This window comes from Ochotona princeps, chromosome 14, assembly GCF_030435755.1.
Source record: "Ochotona princeps isolate mOchPri1 chromosome 14, mOchPri1.hap1, whole genome shotgun sequence".
NCBI classification, from domain to species: Eukaryota; Metazoa; Chordata; class Mammalia; order Lagomorpha; family Ochotonidae; genus Ochotona; species Ochotona princeps.
Window position 1 is genome coordinate 9,295,996 of NC_080845.1, and position 21,975 is coordinate 9,317,970.

Sequence of the window (21,975 nt, forward strand, 5' to 3'; positions counted from 1 at the left end):
CGGGATCACTGTTGAGGCCTTCCACAGACCTCTCCTGCTCACAGCCATCTGAGCTGGGCCTCTCCTCCCCCAGCACCCCTCCCCCCCACCATAGATTTCGCCTTGTCCCTGGATGGGACTTGATGGGGTCTGAAACTCCTCAGTCTCTCTGGATGTGCGCTGGCCTCCCTCCTTCCCCTCTGGTTTGTTGGTCTCCCCTGCACCAGAACCAATCAAAAGCCAGGCCCTGAACCCCAAACCCCTCCCATATTCTTGGGTTGCTGCACCCCAATCCCTGGCCCCTGGCATCTGCCTCTGCCTGGGACAACCCCAATGGGCTCTGATCTCCTTTCTGCCTCCTTCCCTCCCACGCTTCTGCCCTTCCATTTTACAGAATCAGTCAAGCTAAGATGTTCTCATTCTAAACTGAAAGCTAAAAAGAATTAAGATGGACTTTTTAGTGTTTTAGAACAAAGATTTCAACCCACAGTGAAGAAAGAAGGTGATTTATGAAGATGAGACAAACAGGTATGTCAAATACCCCTCATTTCATCCATTCATTCTCTTACTAATCCACTCAGGCAATATGAACATGACAGGTACACCCAGAGGAGGGACACAGGGACGCTGCTGGCCAGACTTCCTCCTGCTCCACTGAACCCAGGATGTGCCAGAGGCTGTTCCACTGAACCCAGGATGTGCCAGGGGCTGCTCTACTTGCATGGTCTTAGAATTTGTCAGAGCACAGACCGCCTCTCCAGCTTCCCCTCCTATGGTTCCTCCAGGCTGTTCTGCCAAATGCCAACCCGGTGACTTTGGGAAAGTTGGTGCTACAGTTACCTGGATTCTTACTTTTCCCATCCGCAAAGCGGGACCAGGACATCCAGCTCACAGAGCTGCTGTTGACAGGAAAGACAAAAGTGCAGCCACCTGGCACACAGCGGCGGCCACATGAATGGCACGGGCCTCCCTCCTTCCCCTCTGGTTTGTTGATCTCCCCTGCACTTGCGTTGTGCTGCCTCGTTATGGAATTCTCTAGAATTTCACAGTGCAACTATTTTAGGGAAACCATGATCTTAAGTTCAGACAGATTCTAAATGAATTTATCTTTATCTTTTTGATACCCATACATGGTACAGGGAAATCATACCTCTCAATATTTCAAAAAAATCATAATCTCTCTATTCCCCTCTCTCTCTCCGTAACTCTGACTTTCAAATAAATAAATCTTTAAAAAAGCACTTCATTGAAGTGTGATTGACAACCAAACACACATGTTTAACGTGTGTAATGTGGTAAGTTTTGACACACACACACACCTCATCACAATCAAGATAACATGCCGATTATCCTGCAACGTTTCCACATGCCTTCTGCCATCTTTCTTGCTTGCCCTTTCCCACAATCCTCACCCCCAGGAAATCACCAAGCTGGTTTCTGTTACTGTGGGTGAGCTGATGTTTTCTAGAATTTGATATAGTGTCATATAGTATGTATCCTCCTTTTAAGATTTTGTTTAAATTTATTTATTAGAAAGTCAGATATACAGAGAGGAGGAGAATCAGAGAGGAAGATCTGCCGTCCAATGACTCACTCCCTAAGTGACCGCAATGGCCAGAGCTGAGCTGATCCATTGAGTCAGGAGCTTTCTCCAGGTCTCCCATGTGGGTGCAGGGTCCCAAGGCCTTGGACCGTCCTCGACTGCTTTCCCAGGCCACAAGCAGGGAGGTGGATGGGAAGTGGGGCCAGTGGGACAAAAACTGACGCCCGTACGGGATCCTGGTGCATGCAAGGCAAGGACTTTAGCCACTAGGCTATCATGCCAGGCCCCGTATCCCCCCTTTTGGTCTGATTTTTTGCACTCAATATATTCCTCTGAAATTTACATACGCATATTGTGTGTTTGTACCAATTGCTCATTCTTTTTCTATTGCTGAGTAGTATTCCAATGAATAGATGTACCACACTTTGTCTATTCATTCACCCATTGATGGACATTTGGGTTGTTTCCAGTTTTCAATTTTACTAATAAACCTTCCATGAGCCATATGTGCATTAGGAGAATATATTGGTTTGTTTCTCTTGGGTGGTGGTGGCATATGCCTAGAAGTAGAATGGCTGTTTAACTTGAAAACATTCCCCAAAGTAGTTGTACCATTTTATATCTTCAACATAGCATTATCCATGTAAAGTTAAATGAATAGAATATCTTCTCTATACCATAGGAAGCTCTTACTTCACATTTTGATTAAGATGTTTCTGTAACGTACAGTGATGAAATACCGGGGTCTACCATACCCACAAGTGGGGATACAATGCAACATACATTCCTGCTTCCAAACAAAAGATGGACTCCCAGTGAAACTGTTGGAAATGAGTAAAGAATGGGATGCCTGCCTGTCTGACATTATCTATACCAGCAAAGTCAGGGCACACTTAAATAAGAGACTGCTGCAATTATGACTCTTTATGAAGGATTATACTATTGTAGCAACCTGGGGAAAACCTGTTGGGGGGTGGAAGTTTGGAGGGGAATCCCAAATAAAATAAAATTTTTAAAAAAAGATGTTTCTGTACTTCTACTGTGGTGGGAAAAGGGTTTCTAGCACTCCAGGCTTCACTTTTCCTACGCTGCCCTTTAAAGGTTGCCATGAGGATGAGATGCAGTGTGTCTGTACAGTACCACCTTCTCTGGGTGACGTTCCCCTACTCCTGGCCAGGCTCTGATCTCCTCATCGGGAGTCCATCAACCAGTAAATACAGAGAATGGAGTCCATTCAAATCTGGCATCTCTTCTCCATCTCCACATTCCCAGGCACCAACAATTAGCACTAGCTTGGCAACACACTTCATTTTGTCAGCCTCAATTTACCCAGTAATAAGAAACAGATCTTACCTTCTTCATCCAGGGTGCTTGGCAAAGTGGTCAGCCCTGTTTCCTCTGCTTCTCTCAACTGCGGCATTGGCCACACTGGACTGCCATGACCTGTTATGCACACTGGCTATCCTACATGTGAATGAGTTTCCAGAGGGTAGGGATTGTTCCTTGAGTCAGATCCAGGGCCTGGGACTTGGTCCACACTGAATGCTTGTAGCACTCAATAGCTCTTAGGAATCCTTAGCCTGTTAGAGTGTTTAGGGTACACAACCCTCGGGTAATTCCTTGCTTGTGAACTCTTTAGGGAAGAGACCGTGGACTCAGATTAGCCCTTGGCGACCCCTGACCACGCTGCCTTTCGCAGTATTTAGCACATCTTGATCTTCTCATGTATCAGTTCACACAGTCCCAACCAGACTGTGGGCTGCATGAGAACAAGTGTCTTATTTCTGTACCTAAACCAGGCAGCACTTGCAGCGCGCGCACACAGTAAGTTTATATGAGTCGTGTTCTTGACCAAGCTATTCCAACAAGTTTATCCGAGTCCCTGATACGTCTTTTGCAGACAGACGTCTTTTTCCACAGAAATTCAAGACACGTGAATCAAGTGGGGTTCTTACCTCCCATCTACATACTCCCCGATATACTTGCTTCCTATGTACTCCATGGCACCTGCTTCTGTTGAGACCCAGGAGCCTCACTATGACAACCAGGCGGGATGGGCGGGGCCGACGTGAAGCCCCGCCCCGGCGTGGCGCACGCTGTCGTCGCGCGCGGTCGGACGCAGCACAGTGCGCCTGCGTGCCTGCGGCTGCGCATGCGCAGGCGCTGTGCGGGCCCTTGGCGCTCCAAAGGGGAGTTCAAGGAGACGGGGCCGACGGAGCAGACGGCGTCTCCTCAGGTCGGGGGTTGCCGCCGTCATGCCGGGGATAGTGGAGCTGCCCACTCTGGAGGAGCTGAAAGTGCAGGAGGTGAGGCTCGTCCGGAAGACTGGCACGCGGGGTCTAGGGTTGCGGCTTCCGGGACCTGGGCCCAGACCAGCCGACCCTGGGATCCGGTCGCTCCATCCCCGCTCCTGTCCCCGTACCCCGACACAGGTTGAGGCCCGGACGTCCCCTATGAATCGAAGATCCCCTATCCCGCAGGGGCTCTGGGATGTGCTTCCACCGCACCCTACTTCTCTCTCCGTGGCTAACAGTGGTTTTGTTTTTTTCTGAAGCACCACAGGGACCGCTGAAGTGACCCTATGTTGTCCCCTCTCACACCTGTCTGCCAGTGAGCGAGCAACAGGTGCTCCCAACCCAGGCAGGGAGAGGGCCACCTTCAGGCAGTGTCCTGGCCGCGGAGCAGCGGAGCTGGGAGGCCCCAGGGAGAGGTCGTGGGCGGTGAGGGCGCTCACAGCTGTGGCAGGAGCAAAGCCATCCTTTAGTCAGGAGACCGGCCTGCATACTGGCCGTGTGCACACACGCTGGCTCTCTCAGTTTATAACGGGGCTACAGGGTGCTACTGATGACTTTTCATGCCCGTATTCATTGGATGCTCCCAGCACAGCTGTAACGTGGGGGTGTAAGGAGGCTTCCTGCCTTGGAGATCAGAACTAGCTCCTGAGAGTGAGCGATTTGCCCAAGGTCACGGAGCTGGAAGGTGAACCCGAGTCTGTTTTCAAACCAGTCTGTTAGGGGCCAAAGCTCAAAACAGTCTGAAGGCTGAGCAGAGCCTGTTAAGTAAGCCAGATACTGTTTCGTGGGACCCTGGAGTTGGTGGAGTGCGGTGGCTGCTCAGACCACACTGGTGGCTTGGGCTGAGCAGGGATTAGGACCAGGCGGTTTAGTAAACGGTGAACAGTTTTCTTTTCTTCTTTCTTTTCAATATTTATTTGTTTTTGTTAGAAAGGTAGATATACAGAGAGAAGGAGAGACAGAGAGAAACATCTTCCGTCCACTGGTTCACTCCCCAAGTGGCCATAACAGCCGGAGCTGAGCCAATCTGAAGCCAAGAGCCAGGAGCCTCCTCTGGGCATCCCACAGGGGTGCAGGGTCCCAAGGCTTTGGGCCGTCCTCGACTGCTTTCCCAGACCACAAGCAGGGAGCTGGATGGGAAGTGGAGCTGTCAAGACATGAATCGGTACCCGTATGGGATCCTGGCTTGTGCAAGGCGAGGATTTTGCCACTAGGCTATTGCGCCAGCCTGAGTTTTCTTGTTTGTTTGTTTGTTCATTTCTTCCTTTGGATTTATTTGTCTAAGGGTCTGGCTCGCTTCGGCAGCATATATACTAAAATTGGAACAATACAGATGGTCTGGCACAATGGCTCAATTGGCTGATCTTCCCCCTTCAGGTACCAGGATACCATATGGCTTTTGATTCATGTCCTGAATGCTCCACTTCCCATCCAGGTCCTTGCTTGTAGCCTGGGAGAGCAGTGGAGGATGGCCACTGCTTTGGGACCCTGCACCCGCGTGGGAGACCCAGAAGAAGCTCCTGGCTTCGGATCAGCTCAGCTCTGATTGTTGCAGGCATGTGGGGACTAAACCAGTGAATCGAAGATCTCTCTCTCTGTATCTCCTTTTCTCTGTATATGTGCCTTTCCAATAAAAATAAATAAATCTTTGGGAATAAAAAAGATTTATTTGCTTGAAAAGCAGAGTGATAGAGGAACAGACTTCACTCTCCCAAATGGCTTCATTGGCCAGGTCTGGGCCAGGCCAAGACCGGGAGCCTGGTCCTCGATCCAGGTTTTCCAGGTGGGTGTCAGGGCCCACGTCCTGCTAGTAGAGAATCTGAGCAGCTGGACATGATGTCACATCCTGATAAAGGATGCCGGCTCACTAGGCAGCAGCTTAACCTCCTGCGCCACAATGTCAGCCAAACACCATGGTCAGCGTTTGGCTTTCGTTGAATCTCTGGTTGCCTCTGAAGATGGCACGCAAGTCCACATTCAGGGACTTGGATCAAGTGCCGTTCCCCTGGAGCTGGTAGCAGCCGTGCTACACAGGGCCAGGCTCTGCTTCTTGCCCCACGATGAAGCTAGGTTAAGCTGGAGTTGCTGTATTTTCTGTTGCGATTTTAATCCCCTTTTCCAACCGCCTGAGATTCTGCTTCATGCAGGTGATCTCTTAGGGGGTAAATTTGTGTTTCAGGTTCACAAAACTGAGAAAAAAGGTAATGACCACAAACTGTTAGACTGTAGACAGTGGGCATAGGGGCAAACGTAGGTCACAGCAGGAGTGGAGGTGCAGCCTGAAGGCCAGGCCCTGTTGCCTGGTGCCCATGATGTATGGTGTCAGCCACTCGTAGACACAGTTCTTTATAGGATAAGGTGGCTCCAATAGTGAAGGGAACAGAGCACATTCCACTTGGGCACAGTGGCATTCGTAGAAGCAGAGGATTAGAGAGGAACTTTCTGTGTGCCTGGCAGACCTGAGCTGAGATAAGGTGCATGGGAGAACAGTGGAGTTGGAGTTTTAAGAGAACAAACAAGTGATCGCTTTTTGAAGTGTGGATGAAAAAGGCTTTGAATACCAAGAAATGTAGGCTCTATTTTGCTTTGAAGGTTTGGTTGCTCATTGGTTTTAATAGCAGGAGAGAAGAGAAATCAGGAGGTGTGATGGGTTACGCTGCTGCTTGTAGTGCTGACATCCTATTGGAGCACAGGTCGGAATCCTGGCTGCTCCATTTCTCATCCAGCTCCATGCTGATGCTCCTGGGAAGGCGGAAGTACTCGGGACCCTGCACCCAGGGGGAGACCCACATGCAGCTCCAGGTACCTGGCTTTGGCCTGGCCCAGCTCTGGCCATTGTGGTTGTGTTAGGGAGCAAATCAGATGGAAGATCTGTTTCTGTTTTTCTGTCTTGTCCTTCCTTTCTATAACTCTACCTTTCAAATAATTTATTATTTTTTTAAAGAAAGAAAACAAATAGACTAGTCATGGTGGCTGTTAAAATAATTGTGGAATATGTATTTTTAATATTTATTTATTTGAAAGGCAGAGTTACACAGACTCGAGAGAGATCTTCCATCCACTACTGCACTCTCGCAGTGGCTGCAGTAGCTGGGGTTGAGCCAGCCTGAAGCCAGGAGCCAAGAACTCCATCCAGATCTCCCACATGTGTAGCAGGGACTCAGGTACTGAGCCATCATCTGCTGTTTTTCCAGGTTTAGCAGGGAGCTGGGCTGGAAGCAGAGAAGCCGAGAACTGTAGAGGCACCCTGTTGGGGAGGTAGGCGTTCCAAGAAGCAGCTTAACGGGCTGCACCACAGTGCAAGATCTTCACGAATTCCGTGTCATTGGTGACCGTGCTTACAGACAGGGCAGAGCAAAGGCTTTGGCCTTGACTTGCTCCCCCTGGTAATGACTTAAGATATCAGAGATGTGAAAGGTTGTAAAATCAGTATCAGATTTGCTACCTGACAGTGGTAGGGGCGAAGCCAGAGAACCAGCAAATGGTTTGTGTTAAAATATTTACTTAGGGTTAGAGAGGGAGATCTTTCATCCACTGGTTCTGCCCCACAGATGACCACCTCAGTCAAGGTTGGGTCAGACTAAAGCCAGAGACCGAAAGCTTCTTCGTAATTTGCCACATGGGTACAGGGGCCCAAGCATTTGAGTCATCTTCTGCTGCTTTCCCTCGTGCGTTAGCAGGGAGTTGGGACTGGACCTGGCACCCATATGTGATGCCAGCATTGCAGGCAGCGGCCTAGCCTTCTGCACCGTAGTGGAGGCCCTATGAACAGGTTTGAGGAAGGAGTTACTGATTAATGATCTCAGTGACTTGGGAATTACAACATATTCCCCTGGAAGAAGCAGTGAGAAGCTGTGGGCTTGAGTCCTCCTGGACACGCAATGTTGAGTAAGAATAAAAGTAATAATCTGTGGTGTACTTTCTATGTGGTAGGCAATGTTACTATATTTTATATGTTGACTTAATTCTCATATCAGTCCTATAAAATTGTAAGAATCATTCTGTTGCATTTTATGTAAATGAAGGAAAATATAAGGCATGCCCTACATCAAACACCATAGGAAAAGATGCAGGCATGGATGAGGACTGGAAGATGGATTGGCTGCCGATTGTGCCTCACTTTCTACACCTGCAGATCCTGTAACCTTGCTGTGCAGCGAGGCTATTGGGAGAATACACGAGAAGGCTGTAGAAAGTTTGTGTTCCTGGAGACAAAGGCAGCTGGATGAGTCTGAGAGGGCTTCACGCCAGGCAGCTGTGCACGTGTGTTTCTGATGGAATCCAGCAGTCTCAGTGGAGAGGCACGTGAAGGGGATGTGCTGACATCTCCAGTTCTTTGCCACCTCATCGATGATGATGTCACAGGCAGAGGCCTGATTGGAGGTCAGAATCTCAGGCCCGCCCCGCAGTGTCATCCCCAGCGTTTCTTTTTCTTTCTTTTTTTTTTTTCCCATCATTTGTGCAGTAGAGCCTCCCTTTATTTCCCTGAAACAGGAATGGTGTTTTCTGTTCTCAATAACACAGGTATACCTTTGTTTTGATGAGAACTCCAAAATCTTAGGGAAGTGGTGCAAATCCTTAGAGAAGGGTTGGGGGTTTGTTTATGTTTTTTGTTTTTTTTTTTTTTTTTCATGTGATAGCCCTGGACATTTGAATAGTGAAGCCAACTGTTAAAAGGTGTTTTAAGAGATTTAACAGGTAATTAAATACAGCTAACTTAACTTTTAAAATATATTAAATTTTAAAGAGTTCAAGTGTTTTTGTTCTCCCAGCTGTTGGCAGGCAATAAAGTAAGCAAATGCTTACCACTTGTTAAGCAAACTTTCCTTTTCAAAAACTATAGAAATTTTAAAGATTTTTAAATGTGATTTGTTAGAATTGTTATGCAAATTTCACTGATGTCATAATTTTAGCTTTACTTTGATATTTTTAGCAGTCATACTATTAGTAGACATAGCCATAATTTTTTTCTCTTCTTCCTATAATGTATAAATGACTGTCATCATCTTTTCTTGCCTTTTATCTTATTACTGACCTAGCTGTTTAAAAAAATACATAAACTATTAGTCTATTTTTACATTAAAATTAAGTCCAGTAGTGTCTTAAAGTCCAAGACTCCATCACAGACTAGACTGTATTCTGGAAATCCAGTGGGGCGTTTACTGGAAGTCAGTGAATGCTGTATGGTACATTCATAGGTTCATGAAAGAGAAGCCTGAAAATGGCAGCCTTCCCTGGTGGAGAAGCAACACCAAGGCAAAGCCAGGCAGTGCTTTGGCAAGGAGTCCTGCGGCTTCACCCCCAGAGCTCGGAGCAGAGGTCCGCCCCAGGTGACCAGTGTGAGCACGCCTCTCACTAGGCAGGGTTGCTGACTGTCCCTGCTGTTCTTTTGTATTCTCTTGGAGGATTTGGTTAAAGCAGAATGATAGGAAAGAGAATAAAAAAGACAAAAAAGTGTACATTTCTAAGAGTTTTTTCACTAATCCTTTGAGTTTTTTGTGAGACCCAACAAGAGCCCAGTAAGCTGGCTGGAGAGAGCATGCAGTGTACAAACAGGCAATAAACAGTTTGAACTTCCCACAGGAAAAAAAATCATAAACCACCAAGGAACCAGCAAGAATTATGCCAGGTTTCTCTCTGAAGAATTTACGGTTTTAGCCATAAGACTGGGGTGACCTGAGTGTGAGTAAAAGGAGGAAAACACTGCTTTGGGGTGAGAGCTTGTGAATTCATGTGTGATCTCTCCAGTAGCTGCTATAACCCTGTTGATGCTGCTTGGGGTTGCTTGGTGTATCCACAGTAAACACTGCATGTAATTACCGATTAATGTAGGGGACACTGATGTCTCTGCAGACCGGATCTGTGTGGAAGCCACAGCGTCTGCCCTCTTGGAGCTTTCATTCTAGTGTGGACTTAAACATGGATGGCTGCAGGTTCACACATGCGAGCATTAGGGAGCATTCTCTGGGGTCTTTGAAATCTGACCCAGCATCAGTTTAGCATCGTCCAAAGACCCCAATTCCAGAATGCTCCAAATTCTGAAAGCTTTTGAGTGCTGACATAATGCCACAAGTGGAAAATACGTCTGATGTCATGTGATGGATTGCAGTCAGAACACACACACCCTGAAAATACCACATTGAATTACCCCTGGGCTGTATGGATAAGGTATTATATGAAACAGAAATGAAGTTTGTGTTTGGACTTGGATTGCATCCTCAAGATATCTGATGTGTATGCAAATACTTCAAAATCTGAAAAAAAAAATCCCAATCCAAACACTTCTGGCCCTAGGCATTTTTTAAAGATTTATTTTAATTTGTTTGAAAGGTAAAATTACAGAGAGAGAAAAGAAAGCTTCCATCTGCTGATTCACTCTCCAATAGCAACAGCCAGATCTGGGCCAGGCTGAAGCCAGGCGCCAGGAGCTTTCTCCAGGTCTCTGGTGTCGCTGCGGGAGCCCAAACCCTTGGGCCATCTTTCACTGCTTTCTCAGATGTGTTACTAGGGAGCTGGACTGCTAGTAGAGTAACTGGGAATCAAACTATTGCCCATAAGGGATGTCTGTGTCCCAGATATCAGCTTCCCTTGCTATGACACTGGTCCTGGTCCCAAACATTTTGCTTAAGGACACTTGATCTATATTTTTTAAAGTGCTCTAAATTGGGGATGCGTGATGGTTCAGTTGGCTAATCCTCCACTTGCAAGTTCCAGCATCCCATATGGGTGCTGGTTCATATTCCAGCTGTTCCATATCCCATCCAGCTCCCTGTCTGTGGCCTGGGAGAGCAGTGGAGGATGGCTCAAGTCGTTGGAACCAGCACTCATGGGAGACCCGGAAGAAGCTTCTGGCTTTGGATTGATTTCAGCTCTGGCCATTGTGGCCATCAGGGGAGCAAACCTGCAGATGGAAGATCTGTGTCTTTCCTTCTCTTTGCAAAAATCTCCTTTCCAATAAAAAGGAATCTTTTTTAAAAAGTGCTCTAAATTAGTATGTAACTAAAGTTATACAATTCAAATGCAAATTTTGGGGAGGGTTTCTATCTGAGAGGATAGCCAAGATGTTTTTGCAAAGGAGGAATGAGGAATGGTTTTATTGAGACAGAAACAGAGAACAGGAGAAATACCCCAGCAACTATACAGGGTTGGGGAACCTTTTTCTGCCAAGGGCCACTTGCATGTTTGTAATATCACCCAGGGGCCATATCAGATTATCAATTTAAATATCAGTCTGCTGGGCTCGGCAGTGTGGCCTGGTGGCTAAGGTCCTTGCCTTGATCCCATATGGCCGCTGGTTCTAATCCCGGCAGCTCCACTTCCTCTCTAGCTCTCCTCCTCTCAGTATATCTGACTTTGTAATAAAAATAAAATAAATCTTTAAAAAAAAATATCAGTCTGCTATAGATGGATGGAATTTTGAGTTCCACCTGTGGTTGCCTTGGCAGGATCAGACCGAATGGTTTTGCAAGCTTTATGCAACCTACAGGCTGCACATTCTCCACCAGTGCATAAGCCCTGGACTATCCACAGGTCCCTAAAGTGACCACAGAAAGCTCAAGGAGATGCCCTTGAATGCAGGTGAGGGAGACTAGTGTCGCTCCAGGGAGTGCCAGGGCTGCCGGCTCTCCATTTCTAAGATGGAGGTAGCAATAGCCATTCAGTGAGGTTATTGTAAAGGCAAAGGAAGCAGTACTTGTGAAGGGGCCTTGTGATTCCTGAAGTCTCGTAGGTGACACAGAGTTATACGCCAGTCCTGTCTTCAGCTTTTTTGGTAAAGTCAGAAGGCTGCTTTTTTTGTCCTCCCTCTGTTTTGAGCAGCCTGAGGTCACAGTCTGTGGTCTTTGTCCCATTGTTCCTGGCCCAGGTTAAAGTCAGTTCCTCCGTACTCAAAGCTGCAGCCCATCACTATGGAGCTCAGTGTGACAAGCCCAACAAGGAGTTCATGCTTTGCCGCTGGGAAGAGAAGGACCCCCGGCGGTGTTTGGAGGAGGGCAAGCTGGTCAACAAATGTGCCTTGGACTTCTTCAGGTAAGCTCTCTTGGGGTCTGTGCCCAGTGGGAGGAAGGTTGAGATTTTCTCAAGTGTGTAAGGGAACGTTTGGCCTGAAACAGCAAGGTAATTTTATCAGGGAGTGCATAGGTCTTAAAGTCACAGACATCCCCTTGGGATGTGTCTTTGCAGGACCGCTGCTCTCCGTGTTTCTTGCTTTTTCTGGCTTTGTCCATATGTGGAGACATTTTTGTGGTTGTAATCATAGTCTTTGTATGTTTAAAATTCATTTTTCACTTGAAACTGTTGGAAACATTCTGTTAAGTCACTATGTAGTCTCCTTGGCCATTTTTAATGGCTCTGTACTATTCCATCACTAGATAAAAGCAACCCTAATATACCTGCCCATGACTGATACAGAACATCATTGATGATTTGGGATTTTGATTCTTTTAGATAAGTCTGCAGTGATTACATTTGTGGGTATATTTCTCATCTTTTCATTAACTTATTTGGTATAAATTTCCCAGCAGTGAGCTTATTTTATAAAGGCTTGAATATTAATTATGGATCCTGACCTTTACTGTCTTTTTTTTTTTTTAAGGTTTATGTTTTCTATTTGAAAGACAGGGAGGGGGAGAGAGAGAGAGAGAGAGAGAGATATTTTCCATCCACTGGTTTACTCTCCGAATGGCTGTAACAGCCAGGGCTTGGTTAGGCTGAAGTCAAGAGTCAGGAGCTTCTTCCAGGTCTTCTGCACGGGGACAGGGGTCAGGTACTGGGAGAATCCTCCACTGCTTTCCTAGGCGCATTAAGAGGAAGCTGGATTGGAAGTAGAGCAGCTATGACACGAACTGGTGTCCATATGGGATGCTGGTGCTGCAGGCAATGGCTTAACCCGATATACCACCAGGCCAGCCCCTGCCTTTTTTTCCCTAAGTTGAGTCAGTGTTTGTTGTCCTCAGCCTTGCATCCTGGTATACATATTTACATATTTGATAGGTACAGCATGGACATTTTGTTATGCTTGTTTTGCCTTCATATGATTGGTTGTTTTGTTGTTGGTATGTTTGTTTATTTTTGAAGGTTTTATTTATTTATTTATTTATTTATTTATTTATTTGTTTATTTTTAAAGATTTATTTTATTTTCATTACAAAGTCAGATATACTGAGAGGAGGAGAGAGAGGAAGTGGAGCTGCCGGGATTAGAACCAGCGGCCATATGGGATCAAGGCGAGGAACTTAGCCACCAGGCCACGCTGCCAAGCCTGAAGGTTTTATTTTTTTAAGAGAATTTTAGCAAAGCATTTTGCCTATGACTCAGAGGTAGAGTGTTTTAAGTGGGAATGTCTGAATTTTAAAAGTTTGCTTTCAGTTTTTATTTCAAAGACAAAATGAGAAGTCTTCTGTCTGCTGGTTCACTCCCTGGGGTTAGGCTAGGCAGAAGCCAAGAGCCCAGTACCCCTTCGATGTGATGGCAGCCACTCAGCCACATGAGCCTGGGGACCCTGTGATGGGATGTGGGCATTGCCCCTGGGTTCCAGCTGCTTCTGTGAGAGGCGCTTATTGCTGCCAAAGCTGTTGGTTGCTGTGGGCATTGATAGGTAACTGCCAGGTGTGGGTTAGTCACTCACTGCTGGACTCGGGGTTGGCAGCCCTTATCCTACTGGAGTTGACAGCTTCCTGCCAGAGTGATTCTCAGGTTAGTGGCCGGGCAGGTACAGGTTGAGCTCGCAGTCCCTGGGAGGATGGGGACCAGGGACATTGGCAGTACTGGGGGACTCCTGGGAAGGCAGCAGGGCAATGTGAGGACGGGCCTGGAAAGCAGAAAGTCCGCCTTGCTGAGACAGGCTCATCAGGCTTCCTGGGTCGCGGTGCAGCCTGATGTACGCAGCCGGCAGAAGAGCGCTCCATAATTACTTTCCCAGTGCGTGAGGTGCCCTGACTACTGCCACACATATGGCTGTTACACAGAGTCATGGTGGTTTGTTTTTACCTGAATTTGCAAGCCAGACTGAATGTTGAGAAGGGTAGTTTTGCAAAATAGTTAAACCCTATGTGCCTTTTATATATAAAACTTACATTTTTCTCCAGCTGTTTTTGATGGCCTAAGATGAACTGTGTGGTTCCAGCTTCTTAACAGAAAGAACAAGCAGGGCTGGACTTTGTTCTTGTGAGCCAGGATTTACCTCTGCTGCTGTGCAGCGGGTACAGCCTGGCACTGTGCACGTTTGAGGCGGAGGGCCGTCTGCATCAGCACTCAGCGGCCCTGGGATCTGCTGCTTGGTTTGTGTATTTGTGTTTGTGGTTCTGTCCCCTCTGCCATTGTCTGTCACTCGGCCTTCTGCAGCAGTGCTACTGCTCACTGTACCTCCCTCCTAAGTGTTTCTAGACGATGCTCTTGAGAGCTGCATCCGAAGGAAAGAATAGGAGCTGGTGCCGTGGTAGAGAGAACGAAGCTGCTGTCTGCAGTGTCGGCGTCCTACATCAGTGTTAGTTTTGAGTCTCTGCTGCTCCACTTCTGGTGCAGTCCCTGACCTTGGAAAGCAGCAGATGGTGGCTAAAGGATGAATAGCTGGCTGGAATTCCAGGTTCCTAGCTTCAACCTTGCCCAGCCCCGGCCTGTACAGCCACTTGGGGAGTAAACCAGCAGCTGTATGACCTGTCTCTCCTTTTGTTCCTCCTCCTCTCATAAATAGGTCCAGCTGAGGAGTTCCCACAGAGTGAAACCTAGGTCACAGTCTTCCCTGTTGGTGCCTAAAAGATCATGTTTCATGTTTTATGTTTCAGATCTTGTTTTACTTACTGGCTTTCAATTTCGAAGTTCTGGAGTTTTCTTGCAGGTTAAGTGTATTTACTTGAAAACCTTTTAGAAAACAGGTCCACATGTCTGAGATCTGTGCTTACTTTTTTCTCTACTCTTCTGGTTTTCTTTGCTTTTAAAGAGTCACCGAGCCCTAACGTAGCCCTCTTTATCAGGCAGATAAAGCGGCACTGCGCTGAGCCGTTTACAGAGTATTGGACCTGCATCGATTATTCCAACCTGCAGTTGTTTCGTCGCTGTCGCAAGCAGCAGGCCAAGTTTGACGAGTGTGTGCTGGACAAACTGGGATGGGTGCGGCCGGACCTGGGAGAGCTGTCCAAGGTGAGGCGGAAGTGGCCGGTGGGGACTGGCCAGTGGGGAGAGGCCGGCGGGGAGTGGCAGCAGGGCCTCCGCACAGGGGTGACATGAGCATGCAGACTCGTCAAATGGATCAGCTGGGAAGTGATTGTACAGTCCAGATGGGAGTGCCTTTGGGAGGAAGTTCCATCCTTGAGGCCACTGTAGAGCTCAAATTCTGTGGCACGGTAGGACCAGGGCTGCGCCAGATTTGGGGGGAGCATACTGAAGACGACGCCAAGTAGTGCCTGGAGTGAAAAGTTGTTTGCCTACTCTTTCCTACACTTCCCACCTTAGTGTGACACCACCATTTGTTGAAATGTCAGGGCTGGAAATCTGAATGCTATATCTCCCTTCTCTTCTCTCTCACTTAAATTTACCAACTTGATAGGGGCAGAGCAGGGAGAGAGAGATCTTCCATTTGCTGGCTCACTTTCCAAATGATCACAGTAACCTGAGCTGGGCCAGGCTGTGGCCAGGAGCCTAGAACTTGAACCAGTGGCCATGTGGTATGCTGGTGTCACAGGCAGCGGTTAGCCTCTACTCTTACACTGGCCGGAAGGGTGCGACTACAGCACAGCGCAACGGTCTGGTCTTCCCTGGAATCACTGCTCCGCCAGGGCAGCATCACTCTCTCACCTACAGCCTGAGTCCTCACCGCCCTACGAGTAGTTTATGGAGGCATGTATACATCTGGTGCCTTGTGTGCAGGGCCCTACTTCACGCCAGCGATGCTAGGAGCACATAGCCCCGCTTGACAGATGGAAAATTACAGCAGAGGAGGCTGCCCTGAATCACTGCCGAGCCATCGGTTCCATCACAGGTGCCTACTCCTGATCTTTATTGGGGTGCTGCAAAAGAGGAGGTTGTTTGATTCCTCTTTCCTGAAAGGTGGTTCTCTGAGGGGATTCTTGTTGTATGTCTATTTTAGAAATGGTTGAATTCCTTAGAAAAGCTTCAGAAACCAGCGAGAAGCCTTTAGGATTACTTTGTAAAGAGCCAGGGTTCATTTCTATGATGGCGGCGAGGAGATGGGAGAACTCCCTAGGAAACAAGCACATGAGCCACTCAGGACTGCAGGACTTGGGTTCTGGCTTTGAGCTGTGGCTTTTCGTCTCAGGCACATCAGCCTGATCCTTGTGTGTGAGCTGCAGATAGTAATGCCACCGGGGTGCTTCCTGGACCTGTGTGATTCTGTATGTGAAAGCTCTGTGGACAGTATACAGGTTCTGGATTTATGTCCAGGGAGCTCCTTCAGGGTGGCTGGAGCAACAGCAGGCTGTGTTGGTCACTTTGGCCTGATGGTTTCCTGGGCCTGCTGTCCTATCTGGAAAATGAGGACAGTTGCTGCTGCTTTCCCACGGAGAGTCCTGGGACCGTTAGGGTATACTGCGTAACTCTCCCGTCTTGCAGTGTTGTGGTTTAGTACTTTGCCGTCTGACACTGCCTGCTTGCTCAACTCCCCGGGACCAGCCTTGCCTATCTCCAGGCTGGCTGCTGCACGGTGGCCTACAGCAGTGGTGGGTTGCTTTCCTGCTACCTTGACACCTGTTGCCATCAGGTTAAGATGGAAGCATCTACATGTTGTGTAGGACTCTTAGCCATCTGTCCCTGCTGCCAGTGTGGGGCACTGTGTAAAAGCATGGGCGCTGTCCAGGTTCTCCTGCTGTGATTGGGTGGCCTCAGTGGATCCCTGCCCAGGACCTCCAAGAGTGCTCAGCTAGGCACTGGTTAGGGCTTTGTCTCCCTGCACTCTGGGTGCAGCCATTGCTTCAGCTGTTCCCAAGGCGTGCGTCAGTCTTCACGCACGTGGTTGGCTTCCTCGGACTGTCTTTTCCTCCCTAGTCTCCCTCGATGACTCCCGCTCATCCTTTAAGTCAGCATTGGCTCCTAGGCAGTGATCTAACCCCGGCTCCCCGCAGCAGGCAGCTCCTGGGTCCTGCATGGTAGGCAGTGAGGAGGACTTGCCGGGTGTGGCTGGCTGTCCCCCTCACTGCGGTCAGAGACCGTGGAGGACTGTGTGTGTCTTTCTTTTTCTGTCTCTGATTTCCGGATGTGGAAGGTCAGCTGGCTTGGAAGGCTTTGCTCAAGTGTTGGTTCGTGGCTCATGAGGGTCCACACGTGATGCACTGGGGCTTTGAGTGGGGCCGTAGTTGGGACAACAGAAGACCAGTGGGAGGCGTGTGTGGCTGCAGAGGGCTTTCAGCTCTGCTTCCTCCCCTTCCCCCTTCCCAGGTCACCAAAGTAAAGACAGATCGCCCTTTACCAGAAAATCCATACCACTCCAGAGCACGGCCGGAACCCAACCCCGTGCCAGAAGGAGACCTGAAACCTGCCAGACACGGCAGCCGCCTTTTCTTCTGGACCATGTGAAGATGGGTCTGCGGGGTACCCGCAGTCATGCGCCCAGACGGCGACGGATGGAAACACCCATGCCATTTGCATCGGCCGATAGTGTGTTCTTTCCGGGATCACAAACATGAACAAAAAAGTTAATTTATGTGACTTGGCAGTTATTCTATATCATTTCCTGCCCATTAAAAATTTTAAAGGAAACAGTTGTATTTTATTATGTTTTTGGTAACCTTTGGGCCCTTAATGGTGACTTCCCCCTTGCTCTTCCTAGTGGTCCCGCCTGTTGCTCTCGCCTTGCTGTGAGTGGGCAGTGTGCTGGGGCGTACCACTGGCCCACGGGGAGATGGGAAGAAGGCCTTGGTACATGAGACTGCTTCTTGCACATGTCTGTTCATACTTTTAAAAAAATACATAAACTTTTTTTTTTTTTTAATTTAAGATATGGAGGAAGGGAAGGAGCTCCCATCTGCTGGCTCACTCTCCAGGTGCCCACAGTGCCTAGACCAGGCCCACAGCCTGGAGCAAGGAATTCAGTCCACTGCTGCCGTGTGGGTGGGTGAGCCCTCACTGCTGCCTCCCACATGGGCTGGATGAAGGAGCCCCGAGTCATCCTCGGGCACTCTGATGGGGGGATGTGGTCATCTTAACCCTGGGCCAAACACCCACTCCCTGTGTTCACACTTTGTAAGTCTCAGCTCTTCTGGGGTCAGGCGAGGGTAGCGTCCAGGAGAGAAGTGAAGAAACATGTGAGCTTGTGACTCAGACCCCGGGAGGGGCTGCTGGCCGCAGCCCTGCCGCCTTGCCGGGTCCCCGCGAGCACAGCGCTCCCACCACTTCCCCCCATAGCCCATCCTCAAGCCTAGAACCCAGATGTTTTTCCTGATAGACAAGGGAGGTGGAGGCTCAGCTCCCAGCTCCAAAGCCAGGAAGTCAGGAGGTCTGAGTGTCAATTCCAACCTTGGGTGTGTTCCTTAACCTCTGGTGAGAGGTTGAAGTTGAGGACAAACTAAAGGACACATGCTTATCTGCCTCCTGGGCAGGTTAAAGCCGCAAGTGTTTATGAAGCTCTGCTTCAAAGCACTATTATGTCATTTTCTCCCCTCCCCCATCCATTCAGTTCCTTTCTCACTACTAGGCCATTTCCTCTGCCTCTGGCGGCGTGTCTTCTTAACTCTAGGTTGTGGCTTTCAATCACGCAGGACCCTGCCGAAGTCACCTCCACTCCCTGGGCCTTGGTTTCTCCTTTGCAGAGATCCCCCCCCCCCCCCAAATAAAGTGCTTGGACCAGAGTTTTTCTAAAGGTCTGCCACCCTTCTGGGGTAACTGGCAGGTCTGTTGCCTGAAACATTGGGCCCATTGGCCACTTCCTCCCCCGCTCCGGGCTGATCTGCAGTTGGAAGCATTATTTTGGATGAAACTGATTCACACCTGTTTAGTTCCTCACCTACCACCTGAGCCTCAACTTCCCTACTGTAGATAAATTTTAGAACAGCTGAGGCAAAATCTTGGCGCTCCTGGTGGCCAAAGCACTGCAGGTCATCTGACAGTGAGGTGTGAGCCTGGCTGCAGGTGGGCACTGGTGTGATCCTCTGAGCCCCAGGCTGCTTTGTCCACTTGGACTGCTGAGGAAGCAAGGCCAGGCATCAGTAAGGGACACTCTGCACTGTGCTGAGTGCTTTAGGCAAACCCACTGGGAGCCCTGTGATGGACAGCACCGTGTGTCCCACCCATTTCTCAGGGCACGGTTGAGACGCTCCTGGCTCATGTATGATAAGCGATCATCTGGGAAACACATGAAAACTGGCTCAAGGGTCACGCGTGTCCTCACAGCTGTCGGTGAGTCTCAGCCTTGGATACGTGCTGGAGCCACCTGGGGACCTTTATAGAGAGAAGTGTGGATCCCACGGCCGGATTCTGGTTTGAGGTGCTCTGTGGTGTGGCTGGGTGGGGAGCTTCTGAAAGCTCCCCAGGCTGTTTAAGAGTGAGACCCAAGTCTAGGACCGTGAGTTGAGGGTGTGCAGGTGAGAAGCCTGTCAGGATCACATGTGAAGTGGCCAAGCTGATTTAAAACCAGATCCATCTGACTCCAAAGCCCATGAGCTTACTATAAACAAATTCTAGAAATGACCCAGAGAGCTTAGTGAAGGTTTTGCTTCAATAGGTTGAAAGTAGGACCTGAGATTTCTTTATTTTTAAACTTGTAATTTCAGTAGCTTTAAACTGACACTCAGCTTCCCCTATTACAACATCTCAGGTTAGTGTATTTGTCACAAGTAACAGACTATGTCTGTTTTCTCCTATTCCCGTTAGTCTAAATTTCCTCTATCCTTCCCACCCCTCTCAGCCTCCAACCACTATTTTTGCTCAGATCGGTTTTGATTTTATTTTTTAAACAGCTTCCCCATAAGAGAGAACATGTGGTATTTTTCTGTATCTGGCTCATGTCAGTTAACATGATTCTTTTAGTTTCATCCCTTTTGCTGCAAATGACAGAATTTCATTCTTTTTTCATGGCTGAGTAGTATTCCTTTGTATACCTATACCACATTTTCTTTATCCTTTCATCTGATGGACACCGTGGTTGACTCCATATCTTGGCTATTCAGAGCAGTGCTATGATAAGCATGGGTGGACAAGTATCTCTTGAATACAGTGGTTTCATGTCTTGGGTATTGCTGGATCATACGGCAAATCTCACCACCCTGTTTGCCATAGTGGCTGCATTTTTCCTTCATATATTGAAATATAAAATGATTGTATATTGACATTCAAAGGCATAGACAGTGATGTACTGAATGGGGAGAGGTGGAAAGCATCTCCTTTGACAGCTAGGATAGGATGAGTGAGCTCGCAGGTGTTGAGGCTGCAGGTGGAGGGACCACACTGGGTGACCAGGACCCATGCTGTTCTGAGCTGCTTTACCCACCCGTGCAGCTTCTGGCACCGGTTACTCCCCAAAGGCTAAATCACCTCTTTGGAATTAGAGCACAGCATCCTGAATTGTTAATGGCCTCAAATTCAATTGTAGGATGTTGCAACTTTTGCCCAAGTTGGAAGTAGTTCTTGCCTTCCCCCTTCTCACCTTGACTTGGACTTCTTGAACAAAGACACTCACTTTCGGCTTTCCTGTCCTCTAAATGGAATGACACCCTAACCTTCAAGGACAGGAGGGTCTGTGTGATTTTTTCTTGAGCCTCTCTCTCTACAAACCTACATTTCCATGTTAGTGGGTAAAAGGTCACAGAACAACTTGGAAGCTGCTAGGGCCAAGGGTTCCTTAGCAGAGCTTCAAATAATAGTCAGAACATCTCCCAGCAGGTCTGATTTGAGCATAATGAAACTAATTGGTTACATCCCCAAAGGAAATGTATCTGTCCTGGTGCCCCGCCAAGGCTGTTCCTGCCTGTCCTATCAGAGCCGGCCCTATCTCCATCCTTCCAAGTGTCAAAACAAGAGATGCATTTTGAGCTCTTTCCGCCCCTCTCTCTCCAAGCTCCCATCTTGGAGACCCGCTGAGTTTCTTCTATAATCTCTCACTTCCTCTTTTATCACCCGGTCCCCACCTAGGCTGCTGTCGCTCCCTTCTCCCGGATTATTCAAACCTGTTTCGCTGTGACCCGTTCCTCCCAGAGGCTGCCATCCAACTTTGCTGCCTGGGCCTCTGCCTGCTGTTCAGGGGCTCCCAGATGGCTCCTAACTCAAGCCCCAGTCCCTCCAGATTCTGACCCAGCCAATTCCAGCCCTGGCCTAATCTCCCCTCTGCACCACTTCCTGGTTTCTGATTCTGTAACCTACACACTACAAAATGCCATCCGCCCGCAGGAGCACTTTGCGATTGCAACCCTACTGGGGTCATCTGCTCCCATCCCTGACCCCAGAGAAGTCTGCTCATCCCTCAAGGCATGCCCAGAAGCGTCCCTGTCCATAGCTGGAAGTTGGTCCTTTCTGCCCCCTTTGTTTGCATGACACAATCTGGCATAATGGTTGGACACAAGAGTTTCACAATTGAGCTGTTTGATTTGTAACCTGGGGTCTGTCGTTTTGCTTTTTGTGCCTTATTTTTCTCATCTGTACAGAGGCCTCCTTGGATGGTTAACCATACGTGGGAATACATAGTACAGAATGGATGAACAGTGGTGCATGTACAAAACTCTTCTCATTACACCTGTCACAGCAGGGTGTGAGGTAGCTGCTCTGGTCTTGGTGCTGTGTAAGCAAGGGTTCTATCCAACTTGTAGTTCTCTATCCTGGTACCCAGGATGGGAGCAACATCCAGCCAATGGTTAACTGCACACCAGGTTTTCCCAAGCACTTCCACTCATTCCTGAGACAGAGCCACTACCTACCAAACCCTTTTTATGCAGAAATAGGGATCGCTTGATGGGGTTAAATGGCCTGCTGTGTAGACATCAAATTGTGGTAACACTGTTCTGGGTAGATTAAAGGGTAGATTCCCAGGCCCTGGATTGGACCATGGCATACTCTTGAAAGCTGCTTCTATCACATTTAACATTTCTGCTGGGCTTTGGAAAGTCTTTGTGTGTCTTGATGACTCTCTAAGACAAAGCACAGGTAGTTGGTTTTAAGAAGGTATTGAGGGTCCGGCGCGATAATATAGTGGTTAAAGTCCTCGCCTTGAACGTGCCGGAATCC

General features: G+C 48.4%; 3 protein-coding genes across 3 annotated transcripts in view; 1 reads left to right on the forward strand and 2 right to left on the reverse strand.

Moving 5' to 3' along the window:
- The window catches only part of MORN5 (MORN repeat containing 5), a 34,106-nt gene extending 30,556 nt beyond the window's left edge, over window positions 1-3,550 (reverse strand). The window contains exon 1 of the mRNA XM_036496734.2: window positions 3,478-3,550. Coding sequence (XP_036352627.1) covers window positions 3,478-3,524 — 47 coding nt within the window. The 5' untranslated portion in view covers window positions 3,525-3,550. The remainder of the gene's footprint in view (window positions 1-3,477) is intronic.
- MRRF (mitochondrial ribosome recycling factor) overlaps window positions 1-21,975 on the reverse strand; it is a 222,865-nt gene that overhangs the window by 155,403 nt on the left and 45,487 nt on the right. The window lies entirely within an intron of this gene.
- Window positions 3,672-17,523, forward strand: NDUFA8 (NADH:ubiquinone oxidoreductase subunit A8). The gene is made up of 4 exons (XM_058672155.1): window positions 3,672-3,828; window positions 11,681-11,844; window positions 14,787-14,952; window positions 17,203-17,523. Exons 1-4 carry the CDS (start codon window positions 3,778-3,780, stop codon window positions 17,338-17,340), a joined length of 519 nt encoding a protein of 172 aa, XP_058528138.1. The 5' UTR covers window positions 3,672-3,777; the 3' UTR covers window positions 17,341-17,523.